Source organism: Coturnix japonica, unplaced genomic scaffold (genome assembly GCF_054131305.1).
Source record: "Coturnix japonica strain WE unplaced genomic scaffold, WE-NBRP24 Scf078, whole genome shotgun sequence".
In the NCBI taxonomy this organism is placed as follows: Eukaryota; Metazoa; Chordata; class Aves; order Galliformes; family Phasianidae; genus Coturnix; species Coturnix japonica.
In genome coordinates, this window is record NW_028188981.1 from 155,249 (window position 1) to 179,919 (window position 24,671).

At 52.9% G+C, this 24,671-nt stretch overlaps 1 protein-coding gene across 6 annotated transcripts; it reads right to left on the bottom strand.

The window, feature by feature from the left end:
* Nucleotides 1-8,907: 8,907 nt before the first annotated feature.
* SENP1 (SUMO specific peptidase 1) lies at nt 8,908-24,186 on the bottom strand. Of its 6 annotated transcripts, XR_014941383.1 has the most exons (17): nt 23,845-24,186; nt 22,359-22,431; nt 22,068-22,227; nt 20,698-20,857; nt 20,367-20,470; nt 20,036-20,283; nt 19,845-19,899; nt 19,469-19,507; nt 19,298-19,382; nt 18,879-19,028; nt 18,513-18,644; nt 17,940-18,143; nt 17,003-17,082; nt 15,291-15,358; nt 11,539-11,623; nt 11,037-11,132; nt 8,908-10,521 (listed from the first exon to the last, which is right to left on the bottom strand). XR_014941383.1 is itself a non-coding variant. In XM_015850364.3 (16 exons), the coding sequence occupies exons 1-16, from the start codon at nt 23,977-23,979 to the stop codon at nt 10,459-10,461; spliced, it is 1,842 nt and encodes a 613-aa protein (XP_015705850.3). In that variant the 5' UTR covers nt 23,980-24,185; the 3' UTR covers nt 8,908-10,458. The 6 variants fall into 6 exon arrangements, 2 of the variants coding, with proteins under 2 accessions (XP_015705850.3, XP_085390303.1); XM_015850364.3 differs by lacking the exon at nt 15,291-15,358 and having other exon boundaries at nt 23,872-24,185; XM_085534177.1 differs by lacking the exon at nt 15,291-15,358 and having other exon boundaries at nt 23,845-24,185.
* Between the last annotated feature and the right edge of the window lie 485 nt (nt 24,187-24,671).

The window sequence follows — 24,671 nt, forward strand, 5'->3', positions numbered from 1 at the left end:
GACTCCCTCCATCCCATCCTATCCCATCTCATTCCACCCGGGGGTTTCCTAAAGACCCCTATTGAGGCGTTTGAACCCCACTACAGGACCACCCCCCCAGCTCAGCACAGCCCCCTCCCCCCGACCATTCCTCTGCCTCTGGGGGGGACAGTACACAGCATGACTATTTCCAGCCTTCACAGTCTTATAAATGTGCCCCCCCTGCAAGGAAGTGGTTCAGGATCATGGTGGGGGTCCCTTCACCCCAAGGCTGTGTGTGGTGTTTGGGGGGGGGGGACATTTTGCAGATCATATCAAGCTCCAAAAAGGAGAGGGGAGGGACGATGGACTCTTCAACACCCCCCCCACTCTCTCTGCAACGTCTGCACCCCAGCTCTGCACTGGGGGGGGGGGAGGTGGGGAGGGGGATGAGCCTCCCCAGGACATCTGTGGTCCCCATCCCAGACAGGTAACCCCCCCCCCCCCCCCCCCCCCCCAGCCAAGGGGAGGGCACTGGGGGCTGTCAGGTGATAACAGGGACCGCCCCCCCGGGTTTAAAAGAACGTGGGGGTTCTTCGAGCAGTCCCGGGCTGCAGGAAGAGAGTCTCCAATAAAGGAGTTCCCAACAAGTGTGAGGGGGGGAGTCCCCAGTTGTGCCCCTCCAGCCATAGAAATAAATGCATAGAGATGGGGGGAGCAGGTTGAGATCTGGGGGCTGTGTGTGGGGAGGGGGCTCACCCCATCCCTTCTGCTCCCGTTGTCCGGGGAGGGATGGGATACGGGATATGGGATATGGGATATAGGATATGGGATATGGGATATGGGATATGGGATATGGGATATGGGATATGGGATATAGGATATGGGATATGGGATATGGGATATGGGATATGGCATATGGCATATGGGATATGGGGATGGGGGTGGTGGGGAGGGTTGGGGATGGATGCAGGAAAGGATGGGACCGGGGAGGGATGGAGATGGGGAAGGAAATGGGAAGGGACGGATGCAGGGTAGGGGTGGAGATGAGGAAGGGTGGAAATGGGAAGGGATGAAGATGGGAAGAGATGGAAATTGGAAGGAAGGAGATGTGGAAGGACGGAGCAGCAGAAGAGCAGAACCAGGGAGGGATGGACAGAAGGGAGGAATGATCCGGGAGGGATGGAGCCTGGGGGGGGGGCACAGCTGTGCTCATCCTCCAGCCCACCCCCATCTTCTCTATTGCGCCCTGAGCCCTCAGACCTTCACGATCTCCCCGACCCCCTTAACATTCACACTGCCTTTTGCAGCATCCTGAATGCCGCCCCCCCATCCTCCCCGACCTCCGCCCCGCCCCGCCGTGGGTTCCCCACCCCCCTCAGCCAAAACCCACCCACCTTTGGGAGATGCAGCCATAAAGGTGACCCCCCCCACCCCCCCCGACCCCTCTCTGGGACGACTTTCCCCCCAAATAAACCACCCTGCAGGTAGTATATAACCATATAACCCCACTCTTATGTGCAATGGGGATGTGGCGTCGGTCCGACACAGCCCCATCCCGTGCCTCAGTTTCCCCAGGTGGTAACAGGGGGGGGGTTAAGTGGGAGGGGGGAGCAGCACCGCCACGCAGCCCCCGGCCCTCTACGCAGCAGGTGGACCATCCCGGCCCTTGGCTGCATTATGGGCCGGGATTGGGGCCAGGGGTTGGCTGCGGGCGGGACTTTCCAGTGGAAAAAAAAAGGGCCGGCAGTCAACAGCGACGAGCCGGCTGCCCCCTCCCGGCCCCCTCCACCCCACAACCCTTTGTCGGGGGGCACCGCTGTCACCTGCAGCTCCTGCTGCCTCCAAACCTTGCGGTGGGAATGGGGACGCAGGGCAGCACGGGGGCTGCAAGGAGCTCAGATCTGCTGCGCTTTAACCCAGCACCGGGATGGTGTCACCCACTCCTGCCGTGGTCCACACCCCCGACTCCCCCCCTCCCCGCGATGCTCCCAATTGAGCACAGTGGAATCATTATTCCCACCCGCCCCCAGTTGTGCTGCCCCCTGCCTCGATCCTATCACCCACTTTGGGGCAATTTGCTGCTTTTTTCCCCATTTCCACGGGAGAGGAGGGCTCTGGAAAGGCAATCAGGGCCGAGCAGGGATGCATCCAAGTCAGCTCAGGAATTTGGGTGGAAGGAATGAGAGTGGCCTTAACTCTGCCCATCCCAGGGCTGCGCCACTGCTGTCACTGTCACCACCACCACCATCACCATCACCACCATCACCATCATCACAACCACCATCCCCATCACCTCCACCCCCAGCAGCCCACAGCCCCACAGGTTCCCCATTGCCAGGGACACACTCTGGTTGTGTCTGTCCCTGCCCTGTGCTGCTTCCCATGAGGATGTCCCCATCCCAGTGCCACCAACAGGGATGTTCTCCCCATCCTGATGTCACCATCCAGGAGCACTTTGATGCCAGCAGCCTTGTTAAATGTCCCTGCCCCACTGCCACCCCCAGGAGCATCATTCATCCCCATGTAGCTGCTCTCACTTTGGAGGTTTGGGGACAAACTTCCAGGTGAATGGATACCCCCCACCCCCTCCTCTTACCCCACACAAAGCCTTTGTTTTGTGCACAAAACAGCCCCAAAACAAGCAGCTCTTTTTGGGTTTTCCATTGGGGTGATCTCAGTGGGGTTGGAGGTCTCCATTGGGGTTGGGGTCTCCATTGGGTGCCCCACAGGGACTTCCCAGCATCATCCCCTGAAGGGAACTTTTAACTCCCAAAGGAGGCTTTGGGGATGTTCAGACAGCGGGATCTGGGCTGTGTTTTGGCCCCATTTTGGCCCCATTTTGATCCCACTTCAGCTCCAATTTGGCCTCATTTCAATCCCATTTCAGCCTCATTTCTCCCCATTTCTCACCACACTCCTCACACCTCCCAAAATACATTCACCCCCAGCAGGGCCATCCATAAATATAGCCTCCAAATTGTGGCACTTCCTCGAACACACGCTTGGTTGTTTGGTTTTATGGGCAAGGAGGGGGTGACCCCCCCCTTCCCCCCCCCAAGGAGCCTTTTTTTTCCCTATAAAAAGAGCATTTTTCAGTAAAAGGCCAAAAAAAAAGAAAAAAAAAGGCAAAAAAAAAGAGTCTACTTTTCTCCCCGGTGCAGCTCGAGTCCAACCTGGCAGATCCCATTAACCTCAGCCCTTCCCCCAAATATTTCCCCTGGTTCCACCATGGGAACGGGGAGCAGAAAGGAGCTTTGTCCCCTCCGTCCCCTGGGTGCGAGTTTGGGCCAAAAAAAGGCCATTTCAGTCCTTTGCAAGGCGCTCTTTTAGTTATCTATTTATTTAGTCCTTCTTCTCAAAGATGCTGCGATGATCCCCCCCCCCAAAAAAAATGGGGTGATCCCAATAGTTATTGGGATCCAACACCTCCTTAATGGCACAAAGGGGCGCATGCCACGCATAGACCCCCGGTTGGGTGAGTTTACCTCATTTTGGGTAACTTTACCCCCCTCAAACAGCCCATTTTGTGCAGTTTCACCCCTCTGAGATCCTCGTGGGTGTTTTGGGGTCCAAGCAGAGCAAATCCAGCATTGAATTCTGCTTCTGGGTGGGCTGATCAGAAACATCCATACCTCCTGTTGGAACCGTCCCCCTAAACTTCAGCTGCTGTTTGATCCCCCAAATCACTGCAATTAACCTCAAAATCACAATTGCCAGAATTAACCCCCCAAAAAGATTCCAATTGATGCATTACCCCCCAGAAAATCCCAATTTCTGTCGTCATCCCTCCATTATCCCCATTATTTTATCAGCCCCCAAATCCCAACCTTTGCAATCAATCTCTCTAATCCCAACTGCTGGAATAGCCCTTCAAATCCCAATTGTTGTATTGTGCCCCCAAAACCCCAATGATCAGAATCCCCCCCCATAAAAACTCTATTGCTGCATTATACCCCTATTACCGGCATCCCATCCGCACCCCCTACCCCCATTGAGTTGGGATCCAACCCCACAGCCATGAATGCACCTAAACCTTAAATAACACCCCACCCCATATCCCCACCCCCAACATTTCTTTATATCACCTTTTTCTCACTGCCCACCCCAAACCCCCCTCCAACCCCAAATTCCTTCTGCCCCAACCCCATACGATGGGAGGGGGGTCCCGCTATGGCATTCTTATGGGATGATGTCAAAGAGCAGCAGCCGTCTCTCTGCCCCCAACGTGGCCTCTTCCTCCTCTCCTCCTCTTCCTCCATCGGAGGTGCTGATGAAAAGGGAACTTTTTTGGGATCCTGGTACAAAGGGCCCTTTTGAGGCCCACAGACGCCAGCGCTGTCCTGCTGCCTCTCGGAGGAGGGGGAGGATTTGGGAGCAAAAAGTGGTGATTTGGGGGTCTTTGTGGGGAAATTCTACCTCCTGCAATGACACACTGGGATGAGGGTGGGTGGTTGGGGCCAAAACTGGGGGGCCATGCCTTGTTTACCCCCCCCAAATGGGGTATCTTGCCCCAGCTTATGCCAAGCTCTGCTCTCACCTTTCAGAAAGGGTTTTATTGTGGGGGATGGGGGAAGCACCCCCAAATCCCTGCTATCCCTGCTCCCAACAGATCCATGGGGTGGGGGGGGCACAACCCCATAGCAGACAGCAGAGAACCCCCAGAGCTGTATGGCTTCGGAGTTTCTGCATGGCTGTCCCATAGGGATGAAGCCCAGACCCTAAAGGATGGATCCCTTCATCCCATGGCTACTGAATCTTTCCCCCCCAAAGAATAAAGAAGGAAAATGGGAAGACAGCAGCAGTGCCAGGGAGCGCTGTGGGGTCGGGCACCCCACTAATGAGAGCAGCGATTATCCTTAATTAATGAGGGCTGGAGGGAGGCAGGCAGCGTTGGTGGGGAGGGGGAGGGTGACGGCATTGGGGGGGGGGGCGCTGAGCTCTCCCCTCTGCCCCATAGCTCCTGGCTCGTGGGTTTGGGGAGAAATCCCTCCTGATTGGGGGCAGGTGGTGCAAAAAGTGCCATTTTTGTTATTGGAAGGATGGAATCAGCTTTGATGTCCTGGGAGGGGGCTGCGAGTCTGAGGGGGGGAGGGGAGGAAGGGGGGGGGGCGGTGCTTTTCAGGGTGTCCCCTATAATAGGTGATGTCATCTGGATGGGTGCAGCCCCACAGCCGACCCCCCCCCAAAAACATCAGGCAGAATATCCCTTCAGAAAAGGGCCAGATGAGGGAGAAATGCCCCATTATGGGAGCACAGGCCCCCCCCCCCCATAACACCCCCCCCCCAGCATCCCCCTATATACACACAGGGGCACCCACCCCACCAACCCACAGCGCAGAGCTGAGAGGCAGCAGGAGACCTGGGGATACATTTTACCTTTTAATTGATGATTTTTCCCCATCCAAGGAGCGATTCAGACCAGCCCCCCCCCCCCAAAAAAAAAAACCCTCTTTGAATCACTGTTCCACCCCCCCCCCCCCCAAAGCCACCTATTTGGGGTGGAACGCAGCCAGGGCTCAGCCTGAAGCTCTGCCCTGCAGCCACACAAAGCCACCCTCTGTGTCAGGAGGATGCTGGAAAAAAAGAAAGGGAAAGAGAAATATAGATGTATATATACACACATATATAATAATAAGAATAATAATTAAATTAAAGGGAAGAAACAACCCATAAAAGTGGCATTTTTTTTTTCCTTTTTATGTTTTAATTTGCAAGGGGTTTGCATGGAGGAAGGGCTCCACGCTGCACCTCAGGAGCATGGGTGGGTGTTGGGTTGTTGGTTATATTTTGGGGGGGGGGAGGTGGATTTTGGCTGCTTTTTGGCAGCCCCAACCCCACGCAGTGCAGTTGTGGGGCCTAATGAGGGATTAGTGGGGGACCCCGTTGGGAGGAGGCTGGGGGTGGTGGTGGGGGGGCACATCGTTAGCTGGAATTACAATCAGGAGTGTCATGGAGTGTGCAGCCCTCCAGCTGCTTTTTGGGGGGTGCCTTTAGGGTGCCCCACACGTTGGGCATGACCCCAGATTACCTGATTTGGGGAGGGGGGGTGTGTGTGAGACGAGGCTTTGGTGGCATTTGTGGGGGCACAGTGACATCTAGAGGTGCCACCTCCCCCCCCCCTTTGATTCATTGAGAAGGGAAACTGAGTCACGGCCCCCAGAGCTGGGGTGGGTTTCTCAATGCAACCTGATGGTGTGACGTGCATCCATCCCTCTGTCCATCCCATCCATCCCTCCCTCCCACAAAGCTCCATCTGCAGCCCCTGTCCCCATGATGGGGAGGGTGGTGGCTGGGGGGGTGATGGGGTTTTGGTCCCATAGGACCCCCCAGATGTCACACAGCATCCCCAGATGTCACCACTGGGTCTGAGTGGGATGCAGGGGTTGAGTTTCCACCTCCTCCATGGGAGCGCTGGGGGATACGAATGGGATGCAGGGATTGTTTCAGGCTCTGACCACCACAAATGAACCCCCAATGGTTCATCCCCACATCACAAGACCCCAAAAACTCCCATGGGCACTTATTTGGGGTGCCCCCCCCCCAGCCCTTCCCATGCATAAGGGCCCCTCTGTCCACACATGCCATAAATCTGGGCTAATGACTGAGCTGCAGTGCCGGGAAGAAGCCCGGAAAGGCTGATGTTCCCAACAAAGTTTACCCAACAATACGGATGCCAATCGCAACACGCAGCCGCGCTGCAGCCCACAAAGGGCATTTCTGTCCAGAACAGCTTCTTTTTAATTAATGCTGCATCCCCTTGGCCGAGCTGATGACGGAAATGAAGGTGGGGGGAAAGGCGACCGGGGGGTGGCATCATTGTTAGGTTGGGACAGGTGGGGTGTTGGGTTGAGTTGGGCCCATGGTGTGTTCTGGTGTCCCCATAGAGCTTTCTGGTTTCCCCATAGGGCATTGTGGTGTCCCCATGGTGTGTTGTGTTCCCATAGGACACTGTGGTGTCCCCATGGTGTGCTCTGGTTTCCCCATAGGGCATTGTGGTGTCCCCATAGAGTGCTGTGGTGTCTCCATGGTGTGTTCTGGTGCCCCCATAGTGTTGTGGTTTCCCCATGGTGTGATCTGGTGTCCCCATAGAGTGTTGCCGTGTTTACATGGTGTGTTGTGGTGTCCCCATAGAGCATTCCAGTGTCCCCATAGGGCCTTGTGGTGTCCCTATGGTGTGTTCTGGTGTCCCCACAGTGTTGTGGTGTCACCATGGTGTGTTCTGGTGTCCCCATTGTACACTGTGGCATCGTGGTCACGTGTTGACTTATTGGTGTCCCCACAGCACATCATGGTGCCCTCATAGCGTGTAGAGTTGTGCCTATGGTGTGCTATGGTGCCCCTGTGGTGTTTTCAGGTGTCCCCATGATCGAGGTGCCCCATTGATGCTCCAAAACATCCCCACACTGTGTTGAGGTGTCCCCATCCCACATCACAGTGCTCCCATGACTGAGGTGCCCCACTGACAAACCAAGGTGCCCCATGCTGAGCTGAGGTGCCCCCACGACACTTTGCAGCCCCCCCCTCACACACTGACTCACCCAGAGGCCCTGGAGGAGCCCATGGAGCTCAGGGCAGTGCTGGGGACCCTCGTGTGCAGGGCATGCATTGCCCACAGCATGCACAAAGACTTGAGGTCACTCCTCACCAGCCATAGGAGGGGATGCAGCCCATGGACACCTTGAAGGACCCAAATGTCCTCCAGGGCCGCCCCACAGCTCAAGGGGCAGCAGAGCCCAGAGCTGCAGCTCTGTGTGGTGCACAGCCTCACTGCAGGGGAAGGGAAAGCAGCTCATCCCACCAAATCCAGGTGAGGATTAAACATGGAACGGCAACGTCCTGCCCGTGTGGCACAGCAGGGAACATCCTAAGAGCCCCAGTGATCCCAAAGTGGAAGGCATCTACAAGGACCACACAGTGCAACCTCTTGGGAGCCACAAGCAAAGCGCAGGGAGGAGCAGGTGGAGAAGGCTCCCCGGGCACGCTGGTGCAGGAGGGAACCTTTGTGATAAAACCCAAACAAAACGGATCCATTTAACCATGCAAGGTTTCTAGCTGGTGCACAGCTGTGGGCAGAGGGATGGGAGAGTTTCAGACATGGATTTTGGGGCTATTTCGTGCAGAACTGGATGACGGAGCATCCCGCCAACCCGCAGCCCATGTCAGGTCCCCACCTCCAGGCAGAGCTCTGTGATGAATGCAGCATTGAGGCTGCAGTGCAGGGGGGGCTGGGGGGTATTTGCAGAAGCCACGTGTGAGCTGGTGAGGAATGTGAGCAGCGCTCATAAGCGGCTCTTTGCAAGGATCAGGGGGGAAAAAAAAAAGTACCATGTCTAGGAACAAGGATGGAGGAAGAAGGAAAAAGTCAATATGACCTGAAAATCCCCAGCTGGGGCCGGGCGGGAGATGTGATTTATTCTATTAATAAGGCAGGGATAAATGCTGAATGCATTTTTGGTAGCCACAGAGGCTGGGGCAGCAGCGGGACGCGGTGGGCACAGACCCCTTTAGATGGAGAGCTCCCCTCTGTGGCTTTTTGGGAAGGAAAAGTAAGGGCGGCGTTGAGCTCAGGCCACAAACTGCACTTTGGGGCGGGGGGGTTGAGCTGAGAGCCTCCAAAATCAGAGCAGAGGGAGCCCAGCACACGCTGTGACGGCCCTTCAGCTCCCACCCAGTGCAGCCTTAGGGCTGAGAAAGCCGTGGCTGTTTCCTCCCTCTGTGCTGCTGAGCACTGAACCGCCTCTGTCTGCACAGAGCCCCGACCTGCTGAGAGGGGTTTATTTGAACTAGAAGTGAATGATGCAAAGCATCCCACCCCCCCCTACCCAAAAGCAAGGCTCACTCACAGCCCATCCTGCAGCAGGAGATGGAGGTTGGGCACACAAGGTTGGGCACACAAGGCAGCAGCACCACGGACGCACGTAAAGGAAAGAAACCAGTTGTGCTCTATTTTTCTTTCTGCTCTCAGGTCTTTACTTGCTGTGAAAGATAGAAAAAGGTAATAAATGGAACTCAGTACAAAACACACAGAGGGAGGATCCCAACCAGCATTACAAAGAACACAACCTGGCAGGCGCCAAGGGGCAGGAGGGCGAAGTTTTGTACAAAACTACTGCTTACAGGTACAGAAAATGTATAAAATGTTCACATTCCCCCTCCCACCAACATCTGGAGACAAAAAAAAATACAAAAGTGGACGTTATTTCCATCCTTTCCTTAAGCTTATAAAGGTTATGTACACCAGAGAACAGAACCAGGGTCAGCTGCTGGCGCACACCAGCTTCCTCCCACATCGCCATTGAGAATAAATTAAAACAGGGGAAAGGAGCAGCACAGCCTCATCAGAGCAAAGCCCCCCCAAGAGCCTCCAAGGCCCCCGACCCCAACTGCTGCTTTCAGTGCTTCTGAATGGTTCCCTTCTACCAGCGGATGGGGACACAGAGCTCCCATCACCCAGACACCCCGAGCGCTGCAGATCCCTTTGGAAGCACTTCTGAGCTGAACGCTGCAGCCTCTGCTCTGCTGTCAGCATCCAGCCCCCCCCCAAAACCGCCCCCAACCCCGGGTGAAACATGTGCAAAATATCAACGGAGAGAGGAGCCATTCATTCTGCTGCTGCATGAGGACAAAAGGTGGCAAAGCCCCAACCCCCGCCAGGAGGAGAAGCGAACGCACACAGATTTTGTTCTTTGCTGCTCTGAAAGACGCCCTGCAACACAAATAAGCACAGAACCATCCGGTGGTGCAGCCACGCGTGTACCTGAAACCTCTGCCAAACAGTCCATGCTCAACAGTGGGGAGGTGGGGGTAGAAAAGTGGCTCTGCAAAGAATGAAGTGACACGCAGAGCTCACCAGGACACCCCCAGAGCTGCCCCATAAAACGCTGCTGTGAGAACAGAGCAGGGAGGACAGAAGACACAGCAGAAACGCTCCGGATCGGAGCTGCCTCCATTGGCAAAAAGGGGCTGAACCCTTCCCTGCTTTATCAGGAGATCCAAGCTGCTCTCTCCACACTGGATTTGAAAAGCAAACCCTCCTTGCATCCACTCCCAAGTAACTTTTGCCCACATTGCTCCAAAGGGAGCAGAGCCCTCTGAGCGCACGGAGCACCCAGACCCACATAAGTGCTTTCCCCTCCCCTAAGACTCCCCCCCCCCCAAGTACAACCCCCCCTCAAGTCACGCCATCAGCCCAAGGCTGGCCTCAAACAGAGCTGAAAAAGCAGAGAAATAAAAGTTCCTCCCTTGGCCAAAGCTGCACCCAAACCCCCCCCCTCAAATCTCAGCACCTGAAAATGCTTGTAAAAATAGGTCTTGAAATACAAAAAAAAAAAAAAAAAAAAAAAAAAAAAAAAGGCAAGTGTGCTTCTGAACGTTTCTATTGCGCATTGGTCCGTGGATGGTGGTTTTTATCAAAAATAACAGAGTTCATTTGCTGTTTTTCTCTGAGCAAAGCACATCGGGGCACTTCTGGGACAGCCTCACCGGCAGCGCCGGGCATCAGAGCAGCTTACGGTGCAGGATCTCCCAGGCCATTCGCTTCCGGAAATACGGCATGTGTTGCTTTATGGGGGGAGAGAAGACAAAGAAAACAAACATTAGTGTGTCCCCAGCATCTCCTGGGGCAGCTTCTGTAGGGGCGGCCTTTCCTGTGGGGCTGGAGGCAGACTATCAGGTTATCAAAAGCAAAGCAGCGAATGGGAACATAGAAATAACCCCTCTTCAATGGCATTCCCTAATAACGTAACACTTGTGCACGGGATGGGCTGACATCAGGTAATCCCAAATTCCTTTGGATTCAGGCTACAATGCTCTGCTTTCATTACAGCTATGACTGGGACTCATTATGGGCTGACGTCGGTGACACGCCTGTGTGTTTTAATAGAAGACATGAGGATGACTCTCAAGGAATTTGACATGGAAGAACTGCCCCAAGGCCTGTGTCAGCTCTGCCCCAAGGATCCCCACTGGGGACTTTAAACCAATGGAGAAGGGAGCAAGAGGCCTTTGGAAGTATCAGAATGGATATAAATACGTACCCTGAGCACGCAGCACACGTTGGGGTTGGGGGGGATTACCTGAGTGAAGTTGATGGGTTTGTCTTTGGTAATGCAGTCGGCGTATTTGCAGGCAAACATCCCACAGTCGCTGCCGTTCATCTGCTGTGGGATCTCCTGGAATGAGAGGACACAGAGCTGAGCATCGCATCCACAAGTCAGACCCCTTCTGTCAGCTGGGAGAACCAGCAGCTCCCAGCAAAGGGCCTCTCCCAAACGACCCTGAATGAAGAGCAGGTGGGAGCAGCACAGCAAAGGGGAGATGGGGACAAGAGGGTGAGCGAGCCCCATGCAGCAGGAATGGAGGGGCACTGGGGCTCCCATCCAAGGTCTCCCCCGCAGGGCTGGATGGGAAACTGCAGCAGAGCAGCCTGCCACCCAAGCCCTGTGATTTGCTCACCCCCTACAGTTACCACGAGCACAAACATCTGCCAGGAAAAGCAGCCAAAGCTGCATCTGGGCCAAGGACAAAAGCAAGGACCGACCCAGACCCCTCCTGCACACCTTGACTGCATGAACCCACCTGGCTCTTCTTACTCAGCAATGACCACCCGTTGGTGTCAAATTCCTTCCTTTTCTTGTCAAGGCTTTCCTGTTTTAAGTACTGCCTGTAGAAATGAAAGAATGAGAAGAGAAAAAAAAAGCTTATTTAGAGGAACGGGGAGAACTGGCCAGTACACTGTATGGCAGTTTACCTAAAGTGTCCTCTGCCATGTTTGCAGAATTAATGCAAAATGGAAGTCCAATATTTTCTTCTCGGTATTGGCCATTTTGAAAAGGGCTCTGTAGACCCAGACTTTGAGGCAGTCCAAAGAAGGACCGAGCAGAACCCAAAAACCTCATCCAAAACAAGTACCTGCCAAGCAGAGAGTCAAAACCACAAATAAACCTGGGAGCACAAATCTAATTCATTGCAGCGTGACTCAGAGCAGAGCAAAGCTCAGCAGCCACTGGGCTGCCTCAGCACCCTGCAAATGGGGCCTTGTGCTCAAGGAGACGTCTGGGACGGCTTCCGACACGGCCTGAGTCGCTGCCTCTCATCTTTTGAGGCTCTTGCTTAGCAGAAATGGAGATGGCAGCAGATGTGTCAGAGCCGTAACAGCATCCCAGCAGCTCTGCAACAATCGCCCTGTGTGTGAAGCACCAAAGCACAGCACGGAGCTGCTCTGCAGGCTGGCAGCAGGTCGGACACGCTGGCAGATGTTCTTCCAGAGCTCTTCCTCCTGGTTTTCCTTCCAACACTGATCTGAGGTTTTCCTCACTACGGTGGGACAAACTGAGAGCGCTTTCAAGAAGAGACAAATCATGAGCTGAGAGACAAAAAATGAGCCCAGAAGCACCAATTTTCCTCAAACTAGGTCCAAGAACGGAGGTAGAGGGGATGCAGCCACAGGGAAATCCACCCCCCACAGCCAGCTCTGAGACAGCCCCTGCACACACACACTCAGGTGACTGCTCTGCTCCTTACCATGTAGACACAAACACTTTGTCCCATTTCTTTTACTGGGATGGATGGAAGGGGAGCTCAAGAAGGGCACTGGCACAAATGTTCTCTTGAGGTCGCCCAAGGAGACAACAGTGATGGGCCCAAGATGTTCTTCAGAGCCTAAAGGAGCCCCACTCTGTTGGCTGCCATTGTCATCAAGCGGCTTTCAGGTTTCTAGATGCGCTCATTTCATCTTGGTTAAGGACTGAGATGATGTACAGAAACCACCTGTTTCTCATCTGGCATCTCAAAACAACTTGTGGAGTCTTCTCACTGTAGCAGCTCTGATCAGCTCGGAAAGGAGCAGAGGGTTCCACACTGCTGGTTTGGGCAGAGGAGTCAGCAAAGCACCTGGCATGGATCGGCTTTGATCACCAGTGAGGGGAGATGTGCCACATTTTGGAAATGTGATCCCCAAAGACTCGGCTGTAAAACATCTCACTAAGAATAAACTCCAAATGGAGATAGGAGAACAGGGACACGCAGCCCACAGATGAGCCCAAGAGATGTGGGGGCAAGCTGGGCACATGCTGCCAGTTGGGGCTCCGAATCAAAAGGGAAAAGAATACACATGTGGCTCAAAGCAAACTTCAGGCAAGTTAGAGGAAAAGCTGCATAGACGGGGCAGAACTCTGAAGGCCTGAAGTGCCCTGGGATGGGCCCTTCCAAAGAATCATAGGATCACAGAATCACCTGTGGGTTGGAAGGGACCTCATGGATCATGAACCTCCAACCCCCTGCCTGGCAGGGTCACCAAACCTCCACGTTTTACTAGATCACGGTGCCCAGGGCCCCATTCAAGCTGTCCTCAAACACCTCCAAGGACGGGGCATCCACAACCTCCCTGGGCAGCCTGTTCCAGGACCTCACCACTCTCCTAGTGAAGAACTTCCCCCTAACATCCAACCTAAATCTACCCTCTTTCAACTTAAATCCAAAGCCTTCAACTTAAATCCAGAGCTAATGCAGCTGCTGGGGAAGTCCCATTCCTGAAGGTCAGAGCTGACACCTGCTCAGGACCACCATCCCTCTGCAGGGTGGGATATCAGAGCCACTGAAGGAAGCAACAGAAAGAACCACACAGCACAGAGAGCCCCTTTCTCACCACCACGTCTGTACAAAACAGCCAGAAATAGGTTTTGCTGGGTGTAAAAACGACAAGAAGAGAAGCCTCCCTTCCGGCAATCCCCTGAGACCCATCAGGCCCAGACAAGCGTTTTCTATCAGCCCTCATTAGCTGGACACATGCTCAGAACCCAGTTTCCCAGCACAGAGGCTGCTGGCTGCCAGCAGCTGCTGTAATTGCTCTGGGGAAGCTCTGCAGGGCTGCTTTGACTGCTGCAGTTTGGACAAGACAAAACATCAGCAGGGGGTAAATCCCAGAGCTGAAAAACTTTCATTGAGCATTACAAGTCTCCATATCTCACACCCAAAAAACACCCTCGTGGATGGAAAGGAAGCTCCTCGCAGCAAGTTCAAAGTAAGGGTGAGCTGAATATCTGCAACCACAACACAAACACGGCGCAAATATTAATTAACAGCCGCGCTTCAACCGCCAAGAACAAAATCCTGGTAATTACTGCCTGCCACCAGAACACACTTGAATCTTCAGTTGAAGCAAAGAGCAGCACAGCTCACTGTGCTCTGCAGGTGGGAAGCAGGGAGCAAATCGCAGAGCCCAGGGGAGGGCTGAACCCCACAGGGATCCAGGATGAGCACCGCGTGATGCTCAGCACAGAGCGGGGTGGATCTGAGTGTGAGACTCCGTCTGGCACAGAGGGAAGAAAACTGAGAGATTTCAATAGTCTGGGTTGGAAATCCAGTGGGGTTTCTGCATCCCCTTCTGCTTTATCTGCAGCTCTCACAACCCACAGCTCCGCTGCCAACGCACACACACAGCAGCAGGAGATTCCAGCCTGTCTTCCTGAAGAAGAAGGCAATAACTGGCCAAGCTCAGCTCACAGTTACTTGTGACCATCACCTCCGCTGCTTCCCAGAAGCAATCTGCAACAACCCAGCAGGCGCACAGAGCAGAGAGCAGCACCACACGGCACAGATCCTGCCTGGGTGAGGACTTCAACAACTTCCTAAGGAGGTAACAAGGAAAATGCCTCAGCTTCAAGCAGCCAGATTGCTCTGGGAGGCAGGACTTCACTGTGCCAGGTGAACACCTCGAGGAGAGAAGTCTGACACAAGGTTTTTAAACATAATTAACTTGCCAAATCATTTTCCTAAACCTGAAAAAGGATTTTTGCCCTCTGCAGCTCACACACAGAATCCCCAGCAGGTGTCTCGAGGAATTATTGAAATCAACAACTGCAAACATCTAAAAGCCTCAAAGAAAATGGCACACAAAGGTGAGCACTTCCAGTGCTGCTGCTAGTAGGAGATAAGAAGATTTCACAGACATGACCAGCTTTGTGTGCTCTAACCCTGAAGCCTTCCTTACACCAGAATCAAGTAACTGACTGTAACAGGTTGGCTTACGTCTGCTCCAAAGCACGACCTTCCAGGAGAACCAAAGCACTGCTTTTCTCGAGGAAAAACCCTGACAAAGCAGGGGCAGCTTCCTGGAAAACCTCACCAGGACTCACAGCCAAAGCTGTGTGAAAACCCAGATGCCAAACCGAGCACAGCAGCAAGGCCCAGCTACCAGACTGCAGCCCCTGCAGCACCCAGCCTGGCCAGCAGGCATCGCATCCATTTCCCTCTGTAAGGCCTGGCTAACTGGAAGACACTCACCACCTTTAGGAAGCTCTAAAGATTGAAAGCATGAAAGGGTCACTAACCATGAATAGGACCTCCGTCCCTTCTTCCCGGAGTGATCCTCCCACTGCATTCAACCAATAAAAGCCTCCTAAAAGGAAACAGAGGGAAAACAATTACGTCCAGGGCAACAGCGACCCAAAATCCTGGGTCTCTACCGCTAATCCTGCATGGGACCGTACACCTTGTATCCTCTGGTGCTCACTACAGGCAGCTCAGAGACCTGCCTCCTCACCCCAGGCCCCTAAATGAACTGCAGATGGGACTCCCGTGTCCCCCTCTCACCTCCCAGGTGCTTCTCCTCACCAGATGTCTGTGCTTTGTTCCTCAGAATCAAAGAAATTCAGGCTGAAAAGAGCTAATTTCACCCAGACCAGCCCCAGGGCAGGTCAATGCTCAGACAAATGCTGAAGACAGAGGCACGAGCAACATAGCAAAGCTAGGAGACACCGCTCTGAGCCATTCCTAAAAGTTTAATACGTTTCCTTTCTATTTCCTCTCTTTAAACCAACACAACACTGCAGAAAACGGGAAACAGCTATTTTTACTGTAATTTAAATGAGCCCAGTACATGCAGACTGCAGAACACCTGAACTGGAAAAGGCACCAAATGGATTGGAAATGATTAAATGGCATTTGTCTCCTGTCTGCCTTTATCATCGTTAACATTCTTGGACTGAATGAGTGACACCTCTGCTGACACACTCAACCTCGCACCAGAAGACGCCGCAGCTCAGCATCAGATTCCCAATCAGCATCAGAGCTGAGATGAGAAACAGAACCCAAGGACGACCCAGGGTCAGCACTGCAAAAACAGAGGGGCCGGCAACTGCATTTCATTCAGTCACTTTGGAATCTGATTTGCATCAGCCTGAAGGCCCTGCATGACAACGTGCCGGAGGGAAAAGGCGGTTCTCCTCCCCTGGGAGAAGCTCATTTTTATCGCACTCCCAACAACTGCTTCCAAAGATGGAAAACACAGCACCGAGCTGCCCAATTCTGGATCATTCAGGCAAGCACCTCTTCTCTATGAGAGGTCAGCAGAGCCAGGAGCTCTGCCTCACTTTCACCCACAGAACTGCTTGAGAGGGTGAGAGCAAGACCCCGAGGGTCTGAACTCAAGGAGAGCAGCTTCCATCCAGCCCCATTTGGAGGCACAGAATGTCCTGGTGGAGCTCAGATCTGCACAAACCTTCATTCACTTTCTGCTCCAAGACTCTCCCGCGCTCTACAACACCACTGTGCTTCTTCAGGAGCTCCTTGAAACAAAGGGTTTAACTACTGAGCTGTTCTTTGCCACAGAGAAGAAAAACCTCCATCTGTGAAATGGCCACGAGATGCCATTTCTTCCAGCAGCTGCAGGACCCCTGTGATCCTCAGGGTCTGAGATGTTGGCTTCCATCTAAAGATGATACCGAGAAGACTGACTGTGCTTGACACCTCTAACAGAACAGGTCTGAAACCTGATTATACCTGCACAGGGAACAGCAGAGTCACTGAGGGATTTTCTGCAAAGAGAAGACAGAATCTTGCACAGGACTCTCTTGCAGACCAACTCTGTAACAGGGACCACGCCAGCAACGTGTGGTAAAACAAAGTATAAGAACCAGAACGCTCCTCACTCCCCCCTCAGGGCCCAGACAGTCTTTTCCCACACAACAGCCATCGCTCTGCAACCTGTGCACACCAAAGGAGCCATCTGGATTTTAACAGGTACAACTCAAGTGCTACTCACAACAGTATCCTGCAGGCTTCACTGTTTATTCCACCCATGGAGTCATAGTAGGTGATGGTCTTTTTCCTGAAGTCAACAACCTACACAGAGAGATTCATTACAGCATTAGCAATGCAGAAGACATGGAGCTCACTCCTATGCCAGGACAGGTGCTTTGTGAGCCAAAGCCTTTGTTTAACAGGGAGTTTAAACCACTTCAGAGCAGCGAAGGATTTCTAACTTCCTTGGCAGACCACAGCCCCCCCAAACCTCCCTGCGCTACCACGTTATTTAAGCACTCCAATCTCTCCATCAGGCTCTCCTCTGAGCAACCCAGTCAAACACAAGAGCACTGTTATCTGTATTGTCCCAGCAGCAGAACAACAGATCTGCTTACAGAAGGCTCTGCCCCACCTGACGTCTGCGTGCTGAGCTCTGTGCTTTGTGGCCCCACGCTCCATTTTCACACCCAGCCCAACACGTGAACCCATCCGCTGGGCAGTGAACAGTGCTCTGAGAATCGAAGGGATGAAGCAGAAGGAATGTGAGAGGCCAGGTGTGAGCCACCACCACTGCCCAGGTGCCATGAGAAGGGACGTAATGCAGCAGGGCAGGAGGCGCAGAGAGCTGTGCCTATCACTGGTCTGCATCGTTTTAAACAATCCCACAGCAGCGCCTCTAAAGGCAAACTTGTGGGAATGTGGAAATGAGATCCTTCCCCAGAGAGCAGCCTCTAACCTGATGTGAACTGCAAAACAACAACAAAAAGCTGTGAGGACTATTCAAAGACAAGACAGACAGCAAACCTACAGCTCCCTTCTCACTTCCTTCACGTCCTGCTTTCAGCCATGAACCTCCCCCCTCCCCACACTCCAAAACCTCCCTCCAGAGCCATGAAATGTGATTTCAGTCACAGGTGAGTTTATAGGATGCTCAGCTCCATAACAAAAGCACTCACTGCTAGGCACCAATGCACTCCCAGATGAATCGGCACCAAGAGGAGATCCACTGAGAAGATATCCACTTTTTTAGTCCATCTTTTCACAGCTTGGTACCCTGCTGTTTTTAATTTGGTGAAGAAGAAAGTATTGAACGCGTGAACTGTTGGTAAACCCTTTTCTTTGCTCCGCTCCATCAGCAAATTCATATAGAAATTAATTATCTGGGGGGGGGGAAAGAAAAAAGGAATTATTTTCACCTCCCCGCCACCCCGTTGAACTGCCTCTGCCAGGATTTACAGCAGCTCAAACCTTTCAAAAATGAATTAATCTAGAAATATTGAAGCCCTCGCTCCCTTTAAGATTAAGCTTTACATGTTCTGCCCTGATAGCATCCATTGCCAGTTCCTCTCATCCCAGTATTATTACTTTTCCAAGCACCTGCTCTACACAGGGATTTCTCCTCGTCAACCAACTCAGAGCACAGAACAGCACACGTGTCCCATTCTGACTTCCTTGGGCAAGGAGAGGGCAGACATCCGTTCACTTCTGCCATAGAATGAAGTCCCAATGGCACAGCACAGACCACTCACCTCATCATTGAGCCAGTTCAGGTTATTGAGGGTCTGAATGTCTTTCCGGGTGATCGTTAACCGAAAAGCTTCACTGAGAACCTCGTCCTGATTTCCTCCTCGGAATACATTCTTTATTTCCTTTTCCATTTCCTAGAGGGAGAACATGAACAACATTGGAAGGGAGAGCTTCTACTGTATTCAAAAAAAGGCTACATTTAAATCCATGTTTGGTCTTTGCTTCTTGAAGGATAAACCTGCTATAAAACACGCACAACAAAAGGTTGCAGCTATCAGCGCCTGCACACTGATCACAGGAAACGATGTTCCTATTTAGAAGCAGCATCCACGCAGATGTCTGACTGTCCACCAGACCAGGAGATTTACCTCTGTGATTTCAGGGAACTCCTCTTCGCCATCAGCTGACTTGGCACCCTCCTTTTCTGGGACCACCGTGACCGGGATCTCCTTCTCCAGAGGTACACGAAGGTTCAGATCAACCAGGTCCTGCACTGAGTGCTCCTGCTCCTGCAACCGCTGAAGGAGAGACCTCTGGATTACACAGTGACAAAGGAGCCACCTCCACAGGGCCTTTGAGGAAGCCTCATGGAGCCAATTGTTCCAGGTGATGCAGAAAGGGGCAGTGTTCAGCCTGGCCACGGTGCTCCTGAGTGCTGTACCACAGCAAGAAGTAACAAAGCCACTGGCTGTGAGAGAGCAGATTTTTGCCACTCTCTTTGCAGCCTCCTACTCTGTGGGCTGAAGTTCCAACTCAGAGAGTGCTCGTTCAGTAGCTGTCCTCTCACCTGGCTCTGCAGCTGTAAGGCCAGAGCTTTCTGCTCCTCAATCTGCCGCCACCTCTCCCGAGCTCGTGAGTCATAAACGCTGGTCCTGAAAAGCACAGTTTGAACAATAACAGTATTTAGAAATACACGAGCACCTGCGGCAAGAAAACAAAGCAGAAAACATCCACTTACAATTCCTTGATCCATAGTTCTGCCTGGAAGAAGGGGAGGCTAAAAAGGAGAGAAGGACATGTGTCAGCATTCTCTTTTGCACAGAAAGTAATTGTCTGAAAAGTGACTCGTGAGTAATATCTGAGGACATCTTTATTCTAAGAGTGATAAGAGCTGCAGACAGATCTGACAGTGATTTGCATCCAGGTCTCCAGAAGGAGGTTGATGCATTGCTCTCCAGTGCTGGTATCTATGGCAAACTGCTCTCTCTTTGTGAAGCACTCACAAAGTCACAGTCACTTTTTATCTACGATCTCACCTCTCAGTGAAACCAAAAAAGATAGCATGAACTTCCCCCTGCCCTTGCTTGCTCTACATGCAATTTACAGCCTCTCACCTTGGAGCTGGGGTTCTGGAATCCTTTACTTTGAGCAAAATGACCGAGTCTGATCCTACAGAGAACAAAATTGAGGAATACTGTTATTCTTACAATGACTATTGAGTCACCAAACTACTGAAGTCCAAGCGCAGAGGGGGGAGTGAATGAGTGATTTTGCCACATACATCTTGTTTGCTTTTGGTTTTTACCTTCAGACTGAGCGTTGGATGCTGGTGGATTTTCTTGCTGATGCTGGGCTGTGGAGTTATGGGACTCAAAGATACTGGAGGAATAGCTGGGCGTGGAGTAGAGTGGAGGTTTGTGCGATGGCTGCTCCTGTGTCCCGAGGACGCTGGTTGCTGAGCTGGTTGGTGCAATGCTGTGAGCTTCAAACAGCTTTGAGTTCTTGCTGGGAGTTTCGTTCAGTAAAGTTTTGCTGGAATTTGAGCACCTGGATCTGGGAACAATAAAAAAATGAGTTCCCAGAGAATAAACACAATACAAACCCTGCGATGGAAATGAGCGCTTTATGTAACTCACAGATGGAAAGGGAATAGAGAAGAGGGCTTGGATGTGGAGAACTGCTTTCCTGTGACCATCTGAAGTAACTGCCTGTAGATCTCCCGCTCTTCCTCTCGAACAGTCTGCAGAGAAACAAGCGGACCAGTCCAGCTATCGTGGTTTAAACAAAGATACCACACACACTGAGTAAGCACGAGCAGATGCACGTGAAAGTAGAAATACTATTGTTCCATCAAACAGGAGAGAATCCAGGACAAGGCAGACCTGCCTCGAGCACTTTGTGGTGCTCAGAAGTGACCGCGCTCAAATGGAACCACCCAGTACAGGGACTCCCAGCCTTTGCTTTTACCTCCTCTGCAGTGCTGATGAGCCGCCGTGGGGTTTTCTTTGGGCTGAGCAGGCTGCGGCGGCACGGCCCACTCCAGGAAGGGCTCTGGGCAGGTTTGATGGGGAACGCCGACCCATGGCAGTGGTGGTTGGACTTGCCCACAAAACTGTTGGAGGTCCCACTGTGAGGAGAAACAAAACAGGTTCCTTTGGTTTATGCCTGCTCGAGGCTGTACCCTCATTCTCTCCCATCCCTCAAATCAAACTGAGCTACTATCCAACTCTGATCAGATATTACTGCTTTATTTGTGTTTTTAAAGCTATCTCGGTGCTGAAGCCTGGCTCTCCATCAGCTCGGTCCAAAACCACAGCCAGCAGAGCTTGTGCGGGCAGGCAGATGCCAGCAGGTGGCACTGCGAGGCCGAGGAAGCACAGCCTGGAAACCCCGAGCCAGACCTTCCCGCCAGATCCAACAGCTCCCCCTCTTCCCATCCACATCCACAAAATGGCTGAACCTCGCCTTGAGGAACAACCTCTGCGTTCTCTCTTACAAAGCAGATGCTCTCCTCTCACCTCGGTTCTCCCCACTCCCAAAGGTCAAGCTCACCTCACAGCCCATTCAAGATCTCTGGGTTGATTTGGAATTTATCCCATTGAAATTCATGTTATAAATTGCAAACAAATGTTCTCCATGACAGGGATTTTCCAGAGGAATAAGATTTGCACCGGTCTGGAAAGGCACTGACCAACTGGGGAAACACTGCTTTACAGGCAGCTGCACACAAGGCATCACATGCACTAACCAGGACAGAACCACACCATCCCATATCTCTCCTGGCTTCCTGGCAGTATAACCTCTTTTGGTTCACTAAGGTTACTCTCAAAACCACCACTTCCCTCTTCCATCACACCCACCCACTGCTGGGAAGAGCTTCACAAAGGTCTGAGCCTCTGTGCTGCTTCTGATCTGCAGCAAACACCTCCTGCTGAGCAGTCAGGTCAGAAGAGGCTTCCATGGTTGGTTAAAGCACAACCCATCATGTTTGCCATGCTACCCCACCTTCCTCCACCTTCACTCTCCCCATCAGGGTGCTTAGAAGACACCTGCACTTTTGCAGACTCAACACCAGTCCTTTGCACTATTATCTTCCTTGAGAAACAGGATCCATCACATAATCTTTCTGCTCTCAAAATCATCACACCCTTTATGAAACACATATGTCAAAGGCAGGCTATAAACACTCAAAGAAATCCAGACACTGGGCCAGCCTTGACCCACAAAAAACAACCCCCCAGCCATTTCCACCCTGAATTTTCTCTGTAATAACACCTGTAATTTCTCCGCCATCCCCACTGCAGGTGAAGGGGAATGCAGAATGGCCCCACACACACCTGGGGTTTTTACGAGCCTCGAGGTAAGAGCCACGACTCAGCCTCAGCTTCGGCAGCGCAGAACTTGGGGTGGGCACCAGACCCCTCCACTGCCCATTGGTGCTGCACCCAAACCCCTGTGGTTCTCCTGTTGTCCGGTAGGTCTCAGGACACGGGATTTCTGCAAGTAAGAAATGAGGCAGTGCTTCATAAAGGGGAACATCTCCCTCCCTGTGATGATGTGGGAAGAAAACAGGAAAAAAAATAGATAAATAAAAACCACACTCCAAAGGGAAAAAGAGAGCATCTTACCTTGGCTGTAATTGAGAGCGCATGAGGCATTTCCAGCTGGGCAAGCGAAGCTGCTGGTTTTGTTTGGTAAAAACTGTGGGGAAAGATTGCAGGTTTTCATTAGAAAAGCACACAATTCAGAAGTTAAACCCCGTGCAGTTACTGCCCCTTCACTACATACTTATCATTGGCAGTTGCTGATAGTAAGGTGCCAGAAGGCAACAGTGTCAGCCTGACAACACAGGAAAGGTGCTAACGAGCCTCCCTTCCCCCTCTAAAATCCCCTCTGCCTCCTGCCATCTGATTTCCAACAATAAGAGAAAAAACAAACATCGTTTCCACCTCACTACAGGCAAAAAAAATGAACAACCTCAGGGCTCTGCTGCCTCTGGTCAACTCATGGAGGCACAACAGCTCACAGGTACATATAGAGACAATGCAGATGTCACCAACAAACTTCAATCCTTGCTGAGGATTCTAATCAGCAATTAACAGTGCAAACAGGGCACCTGCAGCACACCACTGCTCAGGAGGCATCCAGTGTCAGGCACACCAGGCAGCTGATGTGACTGCAGCTTGAAATGCCCCAATGCTTTTGAATAAAACAAAAGGGCCCTGCAGGAAGGGAGCTACAAAAATGAGAGCACGGCTGTGAGGCTCCTTCAGAACTAACCTGAAGTTCAGACATATGACTGAGTGCACTGTACAAACATGTCCCAAGCAGCAGCAGAGACAGGGCATCACTCACCTCCCTGGGCCACCACTCACCTCCCTGTGCAGCTTATTTGACCACCCTCGTAGTAAAGAGCTTTTCCTTCCATACAGTTGGAACACAATACAGTTGCACAGCCCTGTGCAGCCCCCCATGTTTTCTCCCAGCTCACCAGAACTGATGTGCGTGTCTGCCACCCCATTCCCCTCCTCAGGGTACAGCACAGAGCATTGAAGTCCCCCCCCTCAGCCCCATCCCATCCACTCTACACAACCCCAGCATCATTACAGACCACGTTTAACCTCTTACAACTTAACTCCTGCACCGTTACCACCCTTCGGACACTTCACAGAATGACCCAGGTTGGAAGGGACCTCAAGGATCATGTAGTTCCAACCCCATTGCCTAGCAGGGCCACCAAACATATGCCTTTACTAGATCAGGTTGCCCAGAAGACCCCATAGATCCTCATAGAGACCCCATAGATCCATAGAGAACCCATAGAGACTTCATAGACACCATAGATCCCTATAGAGACCCCATAGACCCCATAGATCCCCATAGAGACCCCATAGATCCCCATAAAGACCCCATAGATCCCTATAGATCCCCATAGAGACCCCATAGATCCCCATAGAGACCCCATAGATCCCCATAGAGACCCCATAGATCCCCACAGAGACCCCATAGAGACTTCATAGACACCATAGATCCCCATAGACCACATAGAGACCCCATAGAGACCCCATAGAGACTTAATAGACCCCATAGATCCCCATAGAGACCCATAGAGACCTCGTTGTGGCACGGATCGATGCCGACCTTGGTGTCGGTTGGGCCCAGCACATCCCGCAGCCCGGCCCACGGCGACACGGGGAAGGCCTTGAACCCCGGGTCGCGGCCGGTAGAGTCCCGGCTGTCCATCCTCATCGGCTCCGTGCGGTCATTGGGGGGCGGTGAAGCGTCCGGGTGCTGCAGAACGGGGCCGGTCCCCGACCAGCTCGTACCGGAAGTGGCCCCAGAGCGCGCGCGTTTCCCGGCTTTGGCGGCAACGGCGGCAACGGCGGCAACCGGCAACGAGGCGGACGGAAGAGGAAGTTGGCGCCGCCGGAAGTGACGCCATGATGTGGCGGAAGCCGCTCGTGCGCTCGCTGTCTGGCGGCTGTGAGCGCCCCCTGGCGGCGGGGAGGAGCTGTGACATCGCCCTATGGAGGGAGAGCGGCTATGGGGGCAGCGGGTGTGGGGGGAGCCCATGGAGGGGGCACCCCATGGGGGACGCTGTGGGGCGGTGTTGGCCTATGGAGAGCACCGTGCGGGGCAGTGCCGCTCCACGGTGCGACCCTGCGGCTGTACCCGCCGATGGGGAGCTCTGTGTGGGGCAGTGTCATCCCGCTATGGGGTGTCCCGCTATGGGGTGTCTGTCCCGCTATGGGGTGTCCCGCTATGGGGTGTCTGTCCCGCTATGGGGTGTCCCGCTATGGGGCACGGATCATCACATGGCGATAGGGAGGGCCGTGCGCGGTCAGTCCCGTTATAGCTGATCCGCTCAGAGCCGCCCCGTTATAGCTGATCCCAACAGCCGATCCCGTTACAGCCGCTCCCGTCCCGGCCGATCCCATTAC